At 37.9% G+C, this 20,690-nt stretch overlaps 2 protein-coding genes across 3 annotated transcripts in view; one reads left to right on the forward strand and one right to left on the reverse strand.

Moving 5' to 3' along the window:
• The window catches only part of LOC115220900 (centromere protein N-B-like), a 28,239-nt gene extending 25,596 nt beyond the window's left edge, over positions 1 to 2,643 (forward strand). For both annotated transcript variants that reach the window (XM_029791099.2, XM_029791100.2), the window contains exon 9: positions 1,873 to 2,643. In XM_029791099.2, the coding sequence (XP_029646959.1) occupies positions 1,873 to 2,055 (183 nt within the window). In that variant the 3' untranslated portion in view covers positions 2,056 to 2,643. The remainder of the gene's footprint in view (positions 1 to 1,872) is intronic.
• A 3,336-nt stretch (positions 2,644 to 5,979) lies between these two features.
• Positions 5,980 to 20,690, reverse strand: part of LOC115221019 (protein RRNAD1) — a 28,121-nt gene continuing 13,410 nt past the window's right edge. Inside the window, exons 5-10 of the mRNA XM_029791236.2 lie at positions 18,508 to 18,565; positions 13,504 to 14,144; positions 12,838 to 12,974; positions 9,122 to 9,254; positions 7,993 to 8,183; positions 5,980 to 6,238 (exon numbers count right to left, since the gene is read on the reverse strand). Of these exons, the coding sequence (XP_029647096.1) occupies positions 6,153 to 6,238; positions 7,993 to 8,183; positions 9,122 to 9,254; positions 12,838 to 12,974; positions 13,504 to 14,144; positions 18,508 to 18,565 (1,246 nt within the window). The 3' untranslated portion in view covers positions 5,980 to 6,152. The remainder of the gene's footprint in view (positions 6,239 to 7,992; positions 8,184 to 9,121; positions 9,255 to 12,837; positions 12,975 to 13,503; positions 14,145 to 18,507; positions 18,566 to 20,690) is intronic.

Here is a 20,690-nt window from a genome sequence, read left to right on the forward strand (position 1 = left end):
TCTCCTGCTCTCTCTGATACTTTTGCTATTTCTTACTCTCTCTCTCTCTCTCTCTCTCTCTCTCTCTTTTTCTCTTGCTGTTCCCTCTGGCTGGGTAGCTACATATCTCATCTACAGTAGCACACCTATTTCTGTCCTCATTCTTTGTTGTTTTCTCACTTAAAATCTCAGTATATACCAAACAACACAGGTATAAAAAGATGGTTGATTCTTAGAGTTGATAAAAAGGAATAAACATTCCAGAAGTTTTGAGACCTTTTTTTTTGTCTTTTTAGGGGTGACAATTATAACTGTCTTAGATTATTGTAATTTTAATATATCATTACTATACGTGCAGGTGGCACGTAAAATGCACCAATCCGATCGTGGCTGTTTGCCAGCCTCGCCTGGCACCAGTGCAGGTGGCACGTAAAAAGCACCCACTACACTCACAGAGTGGTTGGTGTTAGGAAGGGCATCCAGCTGTAGAAACATTGCCAGATAAGACCGGAGCCTGGTGCAGCCTTCTGGCTTCCCAGATCCCTGGTCGAACTGTCCAACCCATGCTAGCATGGAGAACGGACGTTAAACGATGATGATGATGATGTAATAAGTTTACCTGCCAACATTTTTATTTCAGTTTGAAGGAACAGCTGTAATAGCACTTTGAACACACCCTACTAAACACTGCTTGTCACAGATGACTAGTTTGCAGAATGCTGTCAGGATGTGAAAGCAATTTGGAAGCTTGCTTTGCTATAAAGTTTTATGTTAAACTGGGTAAAATCACTACAGAAACTTATGACTGCAAGCACCTGTTTTTCATTGGAACAAGAGGTTCAAGAGTGGTAGACAGGAGTTGAGAGAGGGTGAGAGGTGTAGAAGGGAGGGGATGTCAGAACATCAAAACTGGTTGAAAAGATTTGAAATTTTCTGGATGAAACAGTCATGTGTCTCTAAAGACGATAAGCATACAATTTGCAGTTGGTATGGTAACTGTACACTAAATCCTTCTCAAAGATCTGGATATGCACAAAACTTGTGCTTAAGTTTGTTCCCAGTGTGCTCAGTAATGAACAAAAGGAACGATGCATTAGTGGTAGCAGGGAAATGGTTGAGCTCAAATCCAAGAGTACTTGAGTCTCTGGTAAACCTGTGGCAGAAGTTAGATCTACTATTATGATTCAGAAACCAAGGGACAGTGCCACAATGGCATTATCGTGGCTCCTCCAGATCCAAGTCCACTAGGAAGCTCAAGACACTCCCACTTTTTGACAGTAAGGTCATTATCTACATCCACTGAATTCCCTCTGGCCAGACAGTAAAGAAAGAGTACCTTGTGACAGTTTTGAGGGAGCTCAGGAAGAGATTTTGTCACAAATGATCTGAGCTCTTCCACTCAGGTCTGTGGAACCTGCACAGGACAATGCACCATTGCACAGTTCCATCCTGGTAACCAACTACTTGACAGAGATGGGCATCAAAACTGTCCCTTACCCTCCCTACAGTCCAGGCATTGCTCGCTGTGACTTTTGGTGGTTCCCCAAACTGAAGAAGAACCTCAAGGGCAGTTATTTTGAAGACCTTGAGAAGATGGAGGGGGCTCACACCTTTCACTTAAAAGGACTTCCATGGGGCCTTCATGAAGTGCTACAACGAATGCATTTGAAGATTAGAGTATTGTACTTCTTTGAAATTAATAAATGTCTCTCCTGAAAAGTCTCAAACCTTTGGTATATATCAATAGTTATGATTTTAAAATAATCACTGCAAAATGTATATTTGAATTAAATTAAGTACTGAAAATTTTGGTGATTATTTTTGTTTTGTGGTTGAATGCATTTTGCTGTATATTCTTATATGACGTATATTTATATATTTTTTCTTCTCTAGATGAGATATCCAAATGATGATAAATTTCGTGGATTCAACAGCAAAGTTCAGTTATCTGGTCCCCATGTTCTGGAAGGCTTGCGTGATATGATCGAAACAGAAAAAATTCAACACACACTTCCTGCTTACCTATCACAGCTGCTAATTCTTGGAAGAGACCATATAATTTTAGGATGCAGCTAATAAAGATGTTTGTAGCTATAAAACTATTAAACACACGCACACATACACGTACTTATAAAAAATGCATGTATACATATATACATGTGTGTGTGTGTCTGTCTGTGGGTAGATTGGTTTGTGTATTTCTACATACACATGTATGTATGTATCTGTGTGCATGTGTATATAAGTATGTGTAGGTGAGTATGTATCTATGTATCATCATCATTTTAACATCTACTTTCTCTTGCTCGCATGGGTTGGATAGTGTTTATTGAAGCAGAACTTCTACATCTGGATACTCTTTCTCACCTGTTTCCAAGTCAAGTAATATTTCCCCATAGCCAAACGTGTTTTTAGCATAATGTTGGAAATGAATGTCATTCATTTACAACAATCATGCAATATCAAGACAAGGAGACACACACACACACACACACACACAGAAGGATTTGGTTGACCTAGGACTATAGCTGGAGACACTTGCCTAAGGTGCCTTACAGTGGGACTGAGTCCCAAACTCTATGATTGGGAAACAAACTTCTTAGACACACCTGTGTATATGTGTGTGTGTGTATTTTTGTTCATTCACTTAAAAAATGAAATCTTCTTAAAAACAGCAATGAGAAACTTGGAGTAAACTGAAAAAACAGGTTTATTGTTGTTCTTATATACACTTTGTGTATATACATTATATGGCAAAATAAAAGAAAAACATGAGACCTTGCTTATAAGATTTGTTATGTAATGAAAATTACTTTATTCAAGGCTTATTGTCAAATCATCAGAGATGTGTAACTTTTACATGTAACTTCATTGGATTGAAAAATGTTGACTGAATCCACCATCCCCATGACGGGGGAATTGCTGTCTCCATGATGGGGGAATTCTATCATCCAATAATGTTAAGTATAAAAAGGTTGTGCATCTCATGATTTGACAGCAAGACTTGATAATGTACTTTGCATTGTATAATTAACTAGCAGTATCACCCGGCGTTGCTCAGGTTTGTAAGGGAAATAACTATATAAGCATTTTTAGAGAGTTACTTCCCTTATAGATGCCAATTCGGGCTTTCTTAGCCATTTCTGTTTTGGTGTCTTCAAGCCATGAAGTTGTTGTTCTAAAAGAACGCTGGTCTCCTTGACAACGCATTACGACGTTGATTTCCTTAAACTCCCTTCCCCACAGCTTCACGAGGGAGGGGAGAAGCAAACACAGGTGCAGGTGTGAGCGTGGACGCCAACTCCGCCGCCGTCGACACACGAAATATTATGCATTAAAATGGAATAAAAAATTATGTTAAATTATTTTTAAAATCGTAGACTCATCGTAGACGCGCGCTAATAGTCAGACGGGCTCGATATTAATCACGACTATAAGATACCCGAATTTGGTTAAACTGCACCGCAAAATGTGGGAGTAAGGAATCTAAATCGAAGGGGACAGACACTCGCACAACTACAGTTTTATATATATAGATAATGTCTCTATGTTAATGGATCATACATAAGATAGTGTACCTAAATATCTTTCAAACTATCTCTCGTTTTTGTTGTTTTCCACATATATTTAGTAGAACACTCAAACCCAGATTCCATACCAAGGGATACAATTACAATACGTGAACAGGAATATAAATGGTGTTCTAAATACTGGTTATCTGTTAGAGAATTTAAGGCTTAAATTGCACGAGATGAATGTATATGTGTGTGTAATCATGCACACACACACACCTTTTTATCTTTTACTTGTTTCGGTCATTTGACTGCAGCCATGCTGGGGCATCACCTTTGAAGTTTTAGTCAAACAAATCAACCACAGGAAATATTCTTAAGCCTAGTACATATTCTGTCAGTCTTTTTTGCCAAACTACTAAGTTATGAGGATGTAAGTGCACCAACACCGGTTGTTAAACAGTGATGGAAGACAAACAGAGAGAGAAAAATGCACACAAATATATATACCTTCCTGCTTGGGACACAAAACTCTACTTGTGAAGACCTGTTGAGGCAAGTGAAAATCAAAATCGAAATTGATCAACATCAATGGAATTTGTAGTTGTGGCCCGTAAGAGAACCATCCGAACGTGGCCGTAGCCAGCGTCGCATCACTTGGCCTCTGTGTCAGTGGCACGTAACAAACACCATCCGATCGTGGCCGTTGCCAGCCTCGCCTGGCCTCTGTGCTGGTGGCACGTAAAAAGCACCATCCGAGCGTGGCCGTTTGCCAGCCTCGTCTGGCATCTGTGTCGGTGGCACGTAAAAAGCACCCACTACACTCACGGAGTGGTTGGCGTTAGGAAGGGCATCCAGCTGTAGAAACACTGCCAGATCTGACTGGGCCTGGTGCAGCCTTTGGGCTTCCCAGACCCCAGTTGAATCGTCCAACCCATGCTAGCATGGAAAGCGGATGTTAAATGATGATGATGATATATATATATATATTTATGCATACATACAGTAGCCTTCTTTCAGTTCCCATCTACCAAATCCAGTTACAAGGCCAGCATGAGGCTATTGGAAACACTTGCCCAAGGTGCCACACAGTGTGACTGAACCTGGAATTATATGGTTGGGGAGCAATCTTCTTACCACACAGCCATGTCTGCACCTTTTTTAAAAAATCTATATACATGTGCAGCACTTTTTGTGTGGCAGATTTTCTACAGCCAGATACCCCTCCTGTCACCAGCCCCCACTGTTTCCAAGTGAGGGAGTGTTTTCCCTCCTCTTTGTTAGGAAGCACATGCACATACATGATGGTCGTGTTAGCCTACCAAATCTTTGGTCAGCCTGTTTGGCACGTAAAAAGCACCCACTACACTCGCGGAGTGGTTGGCGTTAGGAAGGGCATCCAGCTGTAGAAACTCTGCCAGATCAGACTGGAGCCTGGTGCAGCCCTTGGCTTCCCAGACCCCGGTCGAACCATCCAACCCGTGCTAGCGCGGAAAACGGACGTTAAACGATAATGATGATGACTATTTATATTCATAGATTGTATTTCCCATATTGTAATGAAACACGTGTAACAATGAATTAAAATGATACCATATATTCCAATCTTTGTTTTAATGCATACTTGCTCTGCAAGCTCACCGGGTATCTCAATTTCATTGAAAATAAAACATCTACATACATACATTTTGATTACTGGAATACACAGATGTGCTTCACTAGGACACAGCTTGGATTATATCCCGTATTTTTATATATATATATATATTATTTATCTATTTTTTCCGTGTTAATTGTTAACAAGGGAAAAATACACTCGTCTATTTATATATATATATATATATATATATATATATAAATTAGAAAAAAAACACCTTTTATCAATTCAATAATGAAAAATTAAATTATACCATTTAGAAAAATTACATATTATAGAAAGATTAAATATAAGTTAGAACATATAATGTATATATTTGGTAGAATAACGACATGTATCGTGGCTATATTTAAGAAATGATAATAGTAAAAATAATAGTAGTAGTAAAATCCCATCAATATAAATATAGCCACTCTTCAGGTTAAAGATAACAACAATAATAAAATAATTAATTAGATAAATTAATATATGTAAATAATCTTGTAAAATACGAAATATCTTAACATATATTCTTGTTTAAAAAATACGATACAATTAATTAAAATATTTAAAACAAATATATATATATATGAGATACAAAATATACAGAACCTTTTTAAAGTACTTATTTATCTGGTGACATCATTAACTCATAACTTTTCAAGTCTACAGATACACAAATATTTTAAATTACAGGTAAAATTTTGATTGATATAAGCAGGTTTTGAATTAAAAGACTTAATAGGCAGGAGAAATAACAACGATGATGATATTAGAGTCTGGCATCCATTGTATAATTACTGTTGCATAGGAATTTTTTAAAATAAACTATTGAAAAGAAATTACATCATATATTCCAATAAAGAAATTCATTACAACATTTTATTGAAAATGAAGAATATAAAGCTGTAAGTATCCGGCTGTGACCAAGAAAATTATAACTTTGGAATGTTCACCAAATACTAAATGATTACTTATAGCATTGTCCAGTATGTTTGACTGAGAAAATGATTATATAAACAACATCAATGTAATGATTTTGCTGCAAGTAGTACGAAGTTTCTAGGTGACAGAAGCGGTTCAAATATTGGTACCAGAGCACAAGGTATACCTGAAAGACAAAAAACAATGTTAAAACTGATATAAAAGATGGGATAAATCTATTGACAAATGTATATTAATATTTACAAAAATTGTTTTTAAAGCTGAAAACAAAATCTTTAACCCTTTCGTTACCAACCGGCTCTGGCTCGGTAGTACAAATGTCTTGTTTTCATAAGGTTTTAATTAAAATCTTCCACCAAACCTTAGTCGCAATTTATGTTCTTAACACTAGCTGAATGATAACTAAGTTATTTTACTAAATTCTTTGTTATATTTAAAGTAATTGAAAGAAACACTGAGCATCTCAAAATAAATACAGTAATGAAAGGGTTAAATGTATTCTTTGAAAATAATATCCTAGTTACTTTCCAGAACTCATATTTTACATACATGACTATGACTTTTTAAAAAATTCTATGAATTCACCCTCTAAAGAAGAGGCTAGTTCTTAATTAAAAAGAAAGCTTAAACGTGAAAAAACATATTGAGTTACATCCTAAAATTTACAAAAGTTTTAAATATATTCACTGTTCTGCTTACAGATTAAATTTGCACAATATGTGTTAGTCATTTCTTGATCTACAAATCCCAATGTTTCGAGATTATTACTTAAACATTCAGTAACATGAGCAAGTATGCTAATGATTATGCAGACATATCACAATTTATAGAGTAATTCCTTGATAGATAGCATTTTAGAGTAGTTGCTAATTATATGTAAAAGTTTCCACACAATGTCACACATTCATTAATTTTAATTGCATTCTGTTGATCAACTTTTTCATTATTCATCAGGTATTTTATACCTGATGAATAATGTTCTTGAGTTGCAAAAGCATGTCTTTCAAAATGTGGTGATGTCATCCAAATATCTTATTTTGCATTGCAATTTGTAAACAACATTGTTGGTGACATATTTCCAATGGTGATATTTTCCAAAGGACTTTATTTGAAGAGGACTGGTTTTCCAGTTTTCTTGCTGTTCCTTATACACACACACACACTTACACAAATAGAGAGATAGACAAATATGATGTGCTTCTGCACAGTTCTATAAAAAAAAATGTCCACTCACACCATACTGGTCAACAAGGGGCTACAATAGCTAACACAGGTTCACATGGGATATCAACAGCTGCTGCTTCTTGAGGAATTCATTACTAAGTTACAACATTATTTGACTGATTTGTGTATTTCTGCTGATGATATAACAGGTACTGCCTGAGTGATACTTATACAACAGCCAAAGATAGCGAGTGGCTGTGTGGTAAGTAGCTTGCTAACCAACCACATGGTTCCGGGTTCAGTCCCACTGCGTGGCATCTTGGGCAAGTGTCTTCTGCTATAGCCTCGGGCCGACCAAAGCCTTGTGAGTGGATTTGGTAGACGGAAACTGAAAGAAGCCTGTCGTATATATGTATGTGTGTGTCCCTCTAGCATTGCTTGACAACCGATGCTGGTGTGTTTACGTCCCCGTCACTTAGCGGTTCGGCAAAAGAGACTGATAGAATAAGTACTGGGCTTACAAAAGAATAAGTCCCGGGATCGATTTGCTCGACTAAAGGCGGTGCTCCAGCAAGGCCGCAGTCAAAATGACTGAAACAAGTAAAAGAGAAAGAGTACACATGTGTTTACATACCTAAAATGAAATCAATCTCCATGTTTAACTCCATGGTTTGTTTCAAGACAAAAAGAATGACTTAGAAATGGTTATCTGCATAATCAGTTTCTCTTTGAGGTTTTGGGAAAACAAAAATTTACCTGATTCCAAGATGTAAAGCATTCTATCAAGCAAGAGGAGCGTTTCAATCACAGGTGCAATAGAAAGACGTAAAGTGTAAAAACAAACTATATCTTTCCATCGATTTTCAGTTGCTTTGCACTGATCAATTATACCAGGAGGTACTTGTGATATGCTGAACCCAAGAGATTTTAAAGCTTTCTCCAAGTACCTAAGAAAATAAAGAATTAAATGTAAGATAGTATACCAAAATATTTTATAAAACTTTATTTTTATTAATTTAATAGTCGTGTCATAACACACCTCAATAGATTATATTATTTTTTATATGAAAATTTCTATTCAATTGATTCTTCTGGTTATTACTTATACAAAATGTATTTAATATCCTAGTGCTATGTTTGCTTTATTGCAAATGTAACCACTTTTCTTCACACGATGTTATTTTAGTTAAACAATTCAAGTCTGATATCATATCAGACTTGTTACAGATACTTCATCTTTTCCTTTGAAATAACAAAAGTTGGCAGGTTACCTTATTAAATGTATAGTAATGATATACTAAAATTACAATTACGTAGGACATTTATAGGTGCGTGGCTCAGTGGTTAGGGTGTTGGACTCGTGATCGTAAGGTTGTGGTTTTGATTCCTGGACTGGGTGATGTGTTGTGTTCTTGAGCAAACACATTATTTTCATGTTGCTGCAGTCCACTCAGATGGCAAAAATGAGTAATCCTGCAATAGACCAGCATCTCATCCAGGGGGAAATATATGCACAATGGAAACTGACCCGAAAATATTAATAATAATAATAATAATTGTGTACAGTGCTCAGGTGCACTACAACTCATCTAAAGTGTATATATAATCAGGTGTAGTTTCGACGGATTTCGGAAAGCATGAGGGCCTTAAAGGATGCAGTGTCATGGCAGTCAACAACTGATGCAGGCAGTTTATTCCATGCTTCAGCAACTCTGAGCGTGAAGAAATGTTTCCGAATGTCATGGGAGCTGTGTTGTTTTCTGACTTTGTAGGCATGTCCACGTGTGTTAGACACATGGAGATCAAAAAGGTGTTCAGTGTTGTTGTTGGTGAGGTGGTTGACCCTATGAGAGACTATATGAAAAATTTCTAAATGGAAACTTACACTTCAAATGATAAATTCTCCACATTTTTAATGGATATTTTTATACAGCCATGTTTGAAAGTAGGCTGGATTGCTTTTACAACACACTGCAAAGATGCACGATACCAATGTCTACGAAGGCTTGGCTTATTCTCTGGAAAAGAAAAAAAATGTTATGGTATTAAAATTCATTCAGTGAAATTTAGAAAGCTGAATATGTATTTTTACATTGGGAGCACTCCGTCGGTTACGACGACGAGGGTTCCGGTTGATCCGAATCAACGTGCAAGTGGCTGAGCACTCCACAGACACATGTACCCTTAACGTAGTTCTCGGGGATATTCAGCGTGACACAGAGAGTGACAAGGCCAGCCCTTTGAAATACAGGTACAACAGAAACAGGAAGAAAGAGTGAGAGAAAGTTGGGGTGAAAGAGTACAGCAGGGATCACCACCATCCCCTGCCGGAGCCTCGTGGAGCTTTAGGTGTTTTCGCTCAATAAACACTCACAATGCCCGGTCTGGGAATCGAAACCGCGATCCTATGACCGCGAGTCCGCTGCCCTAACCACTGGGCCATTGCGCCTCCACATTTTTACATTATATTCATACTAACATACTATTATATCCTTGAGTTTGGATGTAAACTACACTGTAACAGTGTTATAACACTACAAAAACGAAATCAGTAACAAATATATAACAAACTTATATCTCTTCTCAACGACTTCTATGACTGCCTTCACAAATGCGGCTGCACACACCACACTGTACATCACATCATCAGTACACATGCACCTTTATAAGGGTTAGGACAGTTCACTAGCTATCCCACAGGGGTGTCAGGATTTCATCACATCTCCCCTTTTTGAGCTTGACTTTCCTTGGAAGTTAATATTTTTTTTTATTTATTGTATATTTATTACCACCCCAACTTTTTTTTTTACTTAATTCACTGGGGAAAAATTGGAATATTTTTTTCGTTTTGGCTCTACTTTCAAAAGTTCTCTTTGTTTTCTTTTCCTAGTTGATGTACTTGTTGGTTCGACTCCTCCTTGAGGTACGAGGACATCAAAAATGTCATAAAGAAATTCCATTGGCTCTTCATGTCTTAATCTTTCTTCTGTAAACAGTTTTTTCAGTTGGTTTAGGTGTCTCTTGTGTTCCCATGTATGACCATTTACCATGTACTTTATTTTTTGTAAACATTTACTTATTATACCTTATTCTCAACTTTCCTTTGCATTTCTGTATATTTTACAAAAAACACCACGTCACCAATTTTGATGAGTTTTATCTAATTTTTGGTGTTTCTCTCCATTTTTTCTTTTCTTCCCGGTAGTAATTTGCCAAACACTGACCTGACTTTCCTGGCAAACATTAGTTCAGCTGATGACATACCTGAAGTGATGTTGGGGTCAGGTGTTATTCGGTAGACATTTAAGAATTGTGTCAATGCAGTATCCGTTAGTAGCTCCTTCCTAGATTTTTTCAGTGCCCTCTTAAACGTGTCTACAAAACGTTCCACTAGTCCATTCAATCTCGGATGGTATGGCAAGTAGTAATATGCTCCATTGCATGCATTTTGCAAAAGTTTTTAAATTCCTTCAACATGAACTGTGTTCTGTTATCAGACACTGTAGCGTCTGGGATGCCTATCATGCAAAAAGTTCCTTCAGTAATTCCATTGTTACTTTGGAGGTTGGCTTCCTGCATTTACATATTTCCGGTCATTTCACATAACTATCCAAAATTATCAGATGATGCCCTCCATTTAATCGTCCTGCAGAGTTTATGTGTAACCTGGACCAAGGTATGTTAGTCTTGGGCTAAGGTTGAATTTTTATAGGTGGCGCTTTTGCAGCCAGGGCACAACCCCTGCAGGCTTTCATCAATTTTTCAATATCCTGATTAATATTCAGCCAGTAAACATGGCTCCTCATCAGCGCTTTCATTTTCGCGATTCCTGGATGTCCCATGTGGAATTCTTTCAGCATACGATTTTGCAAAGAAACAAGCATTACAACCCGCTGAGCATAGATAAGTACGTCATCACATACTGAATATTATTTCAAAACAGTGTTACACTCGGCTACATGAGTTTTTGTATTCATTTCTGACTTCATAATTTTTTTCATTTTTATTATGAACACATCCTTCTCTGCTTTAATTTTTATTTCCTTTGAGAAGACTTATTGAGCCGAGTACATGAACATCAAAATAAATATCAATGGAAATAGTAGTTGTGATATCTGTGCCGGTGGCACATAAAAAGCACCATCTGAACGTGGCTGATGCCAGTGCCGCCTTGACTGGCTTCTGTGCCGGTGGCACGTAAAAAGTACCATCCGAACGTGGCCAATGCCAGCGCCGCCTTGATTGGCTTCCGTGCCGGTGGCACGTTAAAAGCACCAATCCGATCATAGCCGCTGCCAGACATCCCTGGCACCTGTGCCGGTGGCACGTAAAAAGCACCCACTACACTCACAGAGTGGTTGGCTTTAGGAAGGGCATCCAGCTGTAGAAACACTGCCAGATCAGACTGGAGCCTGGTGCGGCCTCCTGGCTTCCCAGACCCTGGTCGAACCGTCCAACCCGTGCTCGCGCGGAAAACGGGCGTTAAACGATGATGATGATGATGATGATGAAAGTGACAGACAGTTTGCATACTACATTGCAGAGTATATTTTTTATTTCGATTTCAGCTTTTAATTCTGCTATTCCTGTGTCCTCTAAAATGTTCATTGCATTTGGGTATCAATCTTGACAGCCCATCCACATGTCCCAGTTTTTACAATGGTAGAAATTCCATCTTCAAATCATAATTTAGCAGGATCGTCCCCCAGCGCTGCAATCGGTTGGCTGTATGTGTGGGGATATCCCTTTATCAATCTGTACACGTGGCAGAGGAGGGGAGATTACTGGAGCAAAAAAAGGGGAAGTGAAGAGCAGCAGAAGAGTAATAATGATTACAATAGAAAGAGTAATGGAAATGAGAGAGAGAGAGATAGAAAGAGAAATGATGTGATTAGGTAGATTGCAAAAATGGGGTGGGGGGAAGCAAGCATAGTAAATCATCATCATCATCATCGTTGAACGTCCGCTTTTCATGCTGGCATGGGTTGGCCGGTTCAACTGGGGTCTGGGAAGCCAGAAGGTTGCATCAGGCCCAGTCTGATCTGGCAGTGTTTCTACGGCTGGATGCCCTTCCTAACGCCAACCACTCCATGAGTGTAGTGGGTGCTTTTCACGTGCCACCTGCACAGGTGCCAGACGAGGCTGGCAAACGACCACGATCGGATGGTGCTTTTTATGTGCTGTGGAAATTAATAGATGAATGGTGGAAGAGAGGGTAAATGATCAATGTAAAATATAGGGAGAAAACAGTCATTAAGTATACAGGATAGATATTACATGAATTGGTTTCAGGTAATAAGAAAGATAAGTGGTATCAAGGAACAGTTGGTAAGGTGTGCAGGCTCCATTTATAGGTGTGTGTGAGAGAGAAAGAGAGAGACAGAGAGAAAGAGAGAGAGAGCAAAGTAAAAATTATATTTACTACTCAGTAAATTACATATGCAATACTTTTCAATTCCCTGTCTTGTACTTTTATAATCTAATATTAGTAGTCAATAACCAACCTGAAAAAACGATGTTCCTGAAATATAAGTAAAACAAAATAGAGAAAAGTTTTGCAATATTAAGTTACTTATTAAAATTAATTTGGTGGTGGTTTACCAAGTAATCTTTTATGATATGCATCAACAAAATGGCAGGCCAACTCTCTAGCTTCATATGTCAAATGATGCTGCAATGTTTGTAAATGTTGACTCATAGGATATCCCCAGCTGGCATTATTAGATAATGAACAATCGCTATTGAAAACAAAAAGGAAAAAAAAAAGAAAACAATAATTACTGTTTGATAAAATACTAAACAATAGCAAAAAGTTTAGATTTTCTGAAGAGAACAAAGTAAAAGTCAAAAATTGTTTTGTGCTTAATAATGTAAATAATGTAAATAATGTAAATTGATATGTTGCATGCAACATGTATAAACTAGTACATTGTGAAAATAGAAAACAGAGCATACCAAATATGTTCAAGTCAAGCAGTTACTTAATCAATTGGAGTCCCTCAACAACAATAAAATTATTGTGAAAAGCATAAATTATGGTTACAGAAAGGTTAAAGCCAAAAGTTTCTGAAATAAGTTCTTGATTTGACTGTATTACATTAGAATTTCAGTAATAGAAGCAGAAAACTGAAAAGAAATCTTAACTGTATTTGTAGAAAGAGATACTGATACCAAACTTGTAAAAAATTTTAATTAATGATATTTGCATGCATTCATATTATCAATTAGAATAGCTTTGAAATGAAATATGATAATTATTTTCATTACCTGGATGTAGAGAGCTTCATATAGCAACAACCAACAACAGCCAATGCGGAAATAGCTTGACTCTGGGTAAACATTTGAATCAGGGTGGTTGTCAAGTCACCACAGGCATGCAGTCCACACAGAACAAGATGATTGGCAAAGACACTCGGTTTTTTCAGTATTAATTCCTCATCACATAAATTGAGAGAATTTGAAGATTTAGTGCAAAATTTTACAGAATTTTCTTTAAATGTTGTCACCGACTGGCTTAAGTTAGATTCCGAACATGTTCTACGGATTTGCCTGTAATTTGAAGACTGTTTGTGAGGTGATGGTAAAATATATTTTTCTTTTATACTTCCATAAGTATCATGATTTAAATGAAAATTGACAGTACTGTTTTCTTTTGAGGTGTAATGTTCTCCAGAATTAGTGTTGCTTAAACAAAAAGGCTGAAAAGTATCAGATAAATTAACTTTTTGGCTGGAATCAAATTCACAAGTTCTTGGCATTTTTAGCATTTCCAGGAAATCATTTGGAGAAATATTATTAACAACTTGATGAATCACATGGTAAGGTAATGATGTAGAATGATTTGAAGAATCATTTAGATTAAGATTGGCTTTCTTTTCTGCTGTGTTATAACAAATGGTACCTTCATACTGTTAATAAAAATAAAAGAGGATTTAGACATAGGTTAATGTGAAATAATATTTCTGATGAGTCTTTTTTATAAGATAGAAAAAAACATGTTAATAGTAATGGCATACACAACAAAAGAATTGGTTGGGGTTTTTTCTTTCTGTTTTTATGCATGGCAGATGACAAAAGACTACAGCAGGATGCAAGACAAAGGACTGGGGTGGGTTGTGAAGTGTAGGAATGCAGTCAGTGGCAAAGCATAAAGATTTGTCCAACTCTTGCCAACACAGGCGCAGGAGTGGCTGTGTGGTAAGTAGCTTGTTTACCAACCACATGATTCCGGGTTCAGTCCCACTGCGTAGCACCTTGGGCAAGTGTCTTCTACTATAGCCTCGGGCCTACCAAAGCCTTGTGAGTGGATTTGGCAGACGGAAACTGAAAGAAGCCCGTTGTATATATATATATATATATATATATATATATGTGTTTGTGTGTCTGTGTTTGTCCCCCTAGCATTGCTTGACAACCGATGCTGGTGTGTTTATGTCCCCGTTACTTAGCGGTTCGGCAAAAGAGACCGATAGAATAAGTACAGGGCTTACAAAAGAATAAGTCCTGGGGTCGAGTTGCTCGATTAAAGGCGGTGCTCCAGCATGGCCGCAGTCAAATGACTGAAACAAGTAAAAGAGAGTATGGAAAAAAAAAGACAATGTAAAATGATGATGATGATGATGATGAGCTTATTTCATGTATGAAACACGAATCCAGTTTCCTACCAACTTCAATTAACAAGCTTTGACTCTCATCATTAAACTACTTTTTTGATGAGGTCACTTAAACATAAAAGAAAATGAAAAAATAAAAACAAAAACTAAAATTAATTTGGAGCAAATGTATTTATGGTGGATTAAAACAGTAGAAAAGTTAACTTCTTAAGCTGATGTTTTTTTCCAATTAATCCTGGCTACACAGGTGAAAGAAAAAATATTTAATCTAGAGCTTATGACTTGATATCTTCTTACAAATGACTGCTACAATACTATAAACTAGTGACTTAAAAAGACAAAAAGCAACTATATATTTCTTGGCACCCTTACCTTTATAATTATCGCACAAACAATAACTCTGAGCACCTCTTCAAACTCCACCCATCTAACACCCGTGGACATATTTACAAAGAAAGAAAACAGCACAGCTCCCATGACTTCAGGAAACATTTTTTCACGCTGAGAGTTGCTGAAGCATGGAACAAACTGCCGGCATCAGTTGTTAGTTGTCGGAGCACTGCATCCTTCAAAACTTCCATGCTTCCTGAGATTCGCCAACACTACACTTGATTTTCTCCCCTCCATACACACACAAGCATGTATCTGACTCATACACTGTTCACTTTCCAGACATTTCTACATTACTGCATGTACTTAATATGCACTTTCTGACAAGTTGTGGTGCACCTGAGCACTGTATACAATAATTTCATTATTATTATTATTATTATTATTATTTAACTCTTGATTATTCAATGCTGTCCATTGGTAGAGGACTACCTACCTCCTGTCCCCCTACTACCCACAAGGGGCTAAACACAGAGGAGACAAACGGATTAAGTCGATTACATCGACCCCAGTGCATAACTGGTATTTAATTTATCGACCCCGAAAGGATGAAAAGCAAAGTCAACCTCGGCGGAATTTGAACTCAGAATTTCGCCCGGCCTGCTAACGACTCTATCAGCTGCCCCCTACTACCATCCTCATCACTTCACCTCTCCTACTCATTTCAAGAACTATGTATAGAGAAACCCATTGTGCCAGTACACTCTCCCTTCACCCTCACCTCATCTACTTCCACTCTGCTTGACATTCCACTGGATCCTCTTCACCCACACACCCTAGCTCTTCCCCTCTCACTACTCTACCTTCTCGGTCACACGGCCTTCAATCATTGCTTTTTCCTCTTGGTCACTTTGGTTTAACCCTTTAGCATTCAAACCAGCCACATGTGGCCAAAATATTTAACCTGTTTTATGTTCAAACTAACCAGATCTGGCTTCTCCCCACAACCCTACACGTTCATTCTAAAACTAAACAATCACATCATTGAAATCTCGAAATTGTGAGATAATGCAAGATTAATTCAAAACAATACAAACAAATATTACATTGGATAGAATAATCTGAATACTAATGGGTTAACTGTACTTACATGTAGCAGAATATTAATAATATAACAATAATGAAATTATTGTATACAGTGCTCAGGTGCACCACAACTTGTCAGAAAGTGCATATAAAGTATATGCAGTAATGTAGAAATGTCTGGAAAGCGAACAATGTATGAGTCAGATACATGCTTGTGTGTGTATGGAGGGGAGAAAATCAGGTGTAGTGTTGGCGAATCTCAGGAAGCATGGAAGTTTTGAAGGATGCAGTGCTCCAACAACTAACAACTGATGCCGGCAGTTTGTTCCATGCTTCAGCAACTCTCAGTACTGAGTACTCCTATCACTTATCCCTTTCATAACTTATCACTATCATTCATGCTTCTATCAGATGATCATGTAGGTTTCTATGTAAAGAGATTGGGGAGTGAGTGGAGACATGGAATCAATACATGGCTACCTTTAAGGTGTTGGTGCTACAAAAAAGTGCACCCAGTACATTCTATAAAATGTAAGATTGATAGGACTCTTCAGTCTTGCTTACAGCATGACCGTAGAAATCAAGCTAAAAACTGAAACTGACATGTGAAATGAGGATCCCCTGGCCCATCTAGCTGAGCAGCTCCCTCAAATATGTACTGATTCCAATTGTAGGAAAGCAAGCAACCCATACCAGCATGGATAGTGGACATAAAATGATGATTTACTGACATACACACGTAAATACACACTATAATTTTTAGGCGCAGGAGTGGCTGTGTGGTAAGTAGCTTGCTAACCAGCCACATGGCTCTGGGTTCAGTCCCACTGCGTGGCATCTTGGGCAAGTGTCTTCTACTATAGCCTCGGGCCAACCAATGCCTTGTGAGTGGATTTGGTAGACGGAAACTGAAAGAAGCCCGTCGTATATATGTATTTATATATATATATATGCGTGTGTGTTTGTGTGTCTGTGTTTGTCCCCTTAGCATTGCTTGACAACCGATGCTGGTGTGGTTATGTCCCCGTTACTTAGTGGTTCAGCAAAAGAGACTGATAGAATAAGTACTGGACTTACAAAGAATAAGTCCCGGGGTCGATTTGTTCGACTAAAGGTGATGCTCCAGCATGGCCGCAGTCAAATGACTGAAACAAGTAAAAGAGAGTGCATTATGGAATGATATACCAATTCACCTTTCTCCATAACCAGACATGATAACTCTTCAATACGCCTCTCTAATTAACATCATGGGAACAGCCTCACCCCCCCAATCAATTTGCAAACTCTTTCCCAGTCCTCCTTATATTGATGGCAACATATGAATGAAACACGGTCTTATAGAAGTAAAGTGTGTCGAGCGTGTTGTCTCAAAAAGATGAAGTTTCAGCAGCAGAGGATCTCCTTCGTTGGGTTAAGAACAATGAAAACTCTTTGGAAATGGTCATAACAGGTGACAAATCATGTGTCTATGGCTATGACTCTGAAACCAAGGCTTGAAAGGAACAAGATTTCAAGATGCTGAGGAAATCCAAGGGAATGTGACCAGGCAGTTGCTGGCTATCCCAAAAAAGGAGTTCTTAGTTAATTAGTTTTGGGCTCAAAAAGCAAAAAGCAAGGCCATGTAGGGGGACATGGAGTTATGTACAGGGAGGGTGTTCATGCAAAGAGTTCAGGCCATTTCTGGTCAAGAGAGACTTTGAACCGAGCGGTCATCGGCATCTTCACTATCTCGTCCGGCAGCTTATTCCACGGATCTGCAACCCGGACGGAGAAAGCCCCTCTCCTTCGATTAAGATGAAATCGTCGCAGATAGAGCTTTTCGGAGTGACCCCGCAGCCGACGCTCTGGAGCAGGAGTGAAGAACAGCTCTTTCGAGAGGTTACACTTTCCACTTATGATGTTGTGAGCAAGAATGAGATCACCACGGCGTCTAGGAATGCTTCCATCAATGGAAATGCTGGATAAAATGTGCAGCCTCCAAAGGGGACTACATCATAGAAGGTTAAATGCTGAACTGATATGTGTTGTAGTTTTTTTTTACAGCACCAGTCCTAATGGTTTTTGATTAGAGCTCGAATAATACAATATAGTGTGAAAAATACTTGAAAACCTTAATTCCTCAGTTTGAAGAAGGTTATCAAACAAGCTTTTTAATTCATAGGAAAATTTAGGTTTAATGCAGATGGACAATAAAGTCAAGTACTGTGTTAAATGAAAAATGGTATAAATTTGTAAACCAAACCTTTTGCTCTGAATCTTGAATTTCTTTCTTTCTTTTTTTCATCATGCTCAAGAGGTCTCTGAAATATTGAAACCTTTTTAAGAATTGCAACAAAAGATTTATGTGACTGTTTTGCACAAAAGTCAGACTTTCCCAAATTTGAATAAACTTAGCAAAAAATAATAATAATAAAAAAAAAGAATACATAGAAATAAGATATGGATATTAATTGTATATTGAACAGATTTAATAGCCCATGAACAAAAGATTGAATAACTGGGTGAAGTGAATGCTATTTTTATCATATTTTCATATCAGTTTTTCAGTTTGGTAAGGATTTCAGTATATGGAGGTAAGCTTTTCCAACTTTTCTGTTCTTAAGAAACATTCATGTAATATTTTCTTATGTGACAAGTGGATTATCAAAAGTAAGTGGATTATCAAAAGTAAGTGATAAAAGATCTGAAATTTTTCAGATTTCAGTTTAAACTAGCTAAAACCCATTATTTCAGTTAAGAAATTGAGGGTATGATCATTTTAAAGTATCCCATTCCTACACCTAAAAGTTGCAGAAGATGTCCCTGGATGCTACCTAAATCTATAATCATCATCATCATCGTTTAACGTCCGTTTTCCATGCTAGCATGGGTGGGACGGTTCAACTGGGGTCTCAGAAGCCAGAAGGCTGCACCAGGCTCCTGTCTGATCTGGCAATGTTTCTACGGCTGGATGCCCTTCCTAACACCAACCACTCCGTGAGTGTAGTGGGTGCTTTTTACGTGCCACCTGCACAGGTGCCAGACGAGGCTGGCAAACGACCACGATCGGATGGTGCTTTTTATGTGCCACCGGCACGGGCGCCAGACAAGGCTGGCAACGGCCACAATGGATCTTAGTTATAGAATATCCTCTGTGATAATATCCTCAATATCATCATCATCATCATCATCTTTTACTGTCCATTTTCCATGCTGGGATGGGTTGGACAGTTTGACCAGGACTGGCAAGCCAGAGAGTAGCATTGTATTCCACTCTGATTTGGCTTGGTTTCTACAGCTGGATGACCTTCCTAACACCGACCACTTTACAGTGTGTGCTTTTTACATGACACTGGCACAAGACTCTTGTAAGTTAATCCTCGTCACCAGGGGATGTGGCCTTAATACTTCTGCTGTGGAGGACAGGTCTTCTTGAATACAGCAGGGCACCAGATATATCGGTCCTTTGTCATCTCACCTGAAAGATTCAGCATTCTGAGGTCGTCCTTCAGTAATCTGTCCCATGTCTGCTTGGGTCTCCCTCTTCCATGAGTTCCATCCACTTTGATTGAAAGGCACTTCTTTACAGAGTGGTCAGCATCCATCTGAACCACATGACCAAACCAGTGCTCACAGCATGTAATTCCTCTTATACCTAAATTTCTCTTTCAATACAGTAACACTCTGTTGCACATGTACACTTACATTACACACCCAGTGGAGCATAATATACACATATATTTAATACCATCTGGGTAACAACCAAGGTGGCAAGCTGGCAGAAATTTTAGCATGGCGGGCAAAATGCTCAGCGGTATTTCGTCTGTCTTTACGTTCTGAGTTCAAATTCTGCTGAGGTTGACTTTGCCTTTCATCCTTTCGGGGTTGATATATTAAGTACTAGTTGCATACTGGGGTTGATCTAATTGACTGGCTCCCTCCCCAAAAAAATTTCGGGCTTTGTGCCTAGAGTAGAAAAGTATATCATCTGGAGAACCTTATAGTGTGCTCTCCAAAGGGTAATGGGTAAAGGCTATCATATGCTGATACCAATGCACAGAAACAATTGTAGTGATTGAGATTAAAGCCTGTTCATTCCATCTTCTTGAATCAATTTTTTTTTTATATACATATATATATTAATATAGAAAAAATATATAATAGAAAATGGATTGAAAAGTATGGATTGAACCACTACAACTGTTTTGTCACATTTTTACACTCACATTGGTGAGATAATATAATTAACATACTGTGCAATCACTACTATCCATCAAAGGTGCAAGATGCACTTCTTCAGGTGGTCATTTTAAATAAGTTCTTTGTTAGATCATACTGTGACTTCACTCTCTACAAGAATAAATACTGAAAACAGCAGACTGCTCTGAGTAATCGTTCTGAGACTGAGTGAAATTTAACCCTTTAGCTTTCAGATTACTCTGCCAA

The sequence above is a fragment of the Octopus sinensis genome, linkage group LG17 (genome assembly GCF_006345805.1).
Source record: "Octopus sinensis linkage group LG17, ASM634580v1, whole genome shotgun sequence".
Classification (NCBI taxonomy): domain Eukaryota; kingdom Metazoa; phylum Mollusca; class Cephalopoda; order Octopoda; family Octopodidae; genus Octopus; species Octopus sinensis.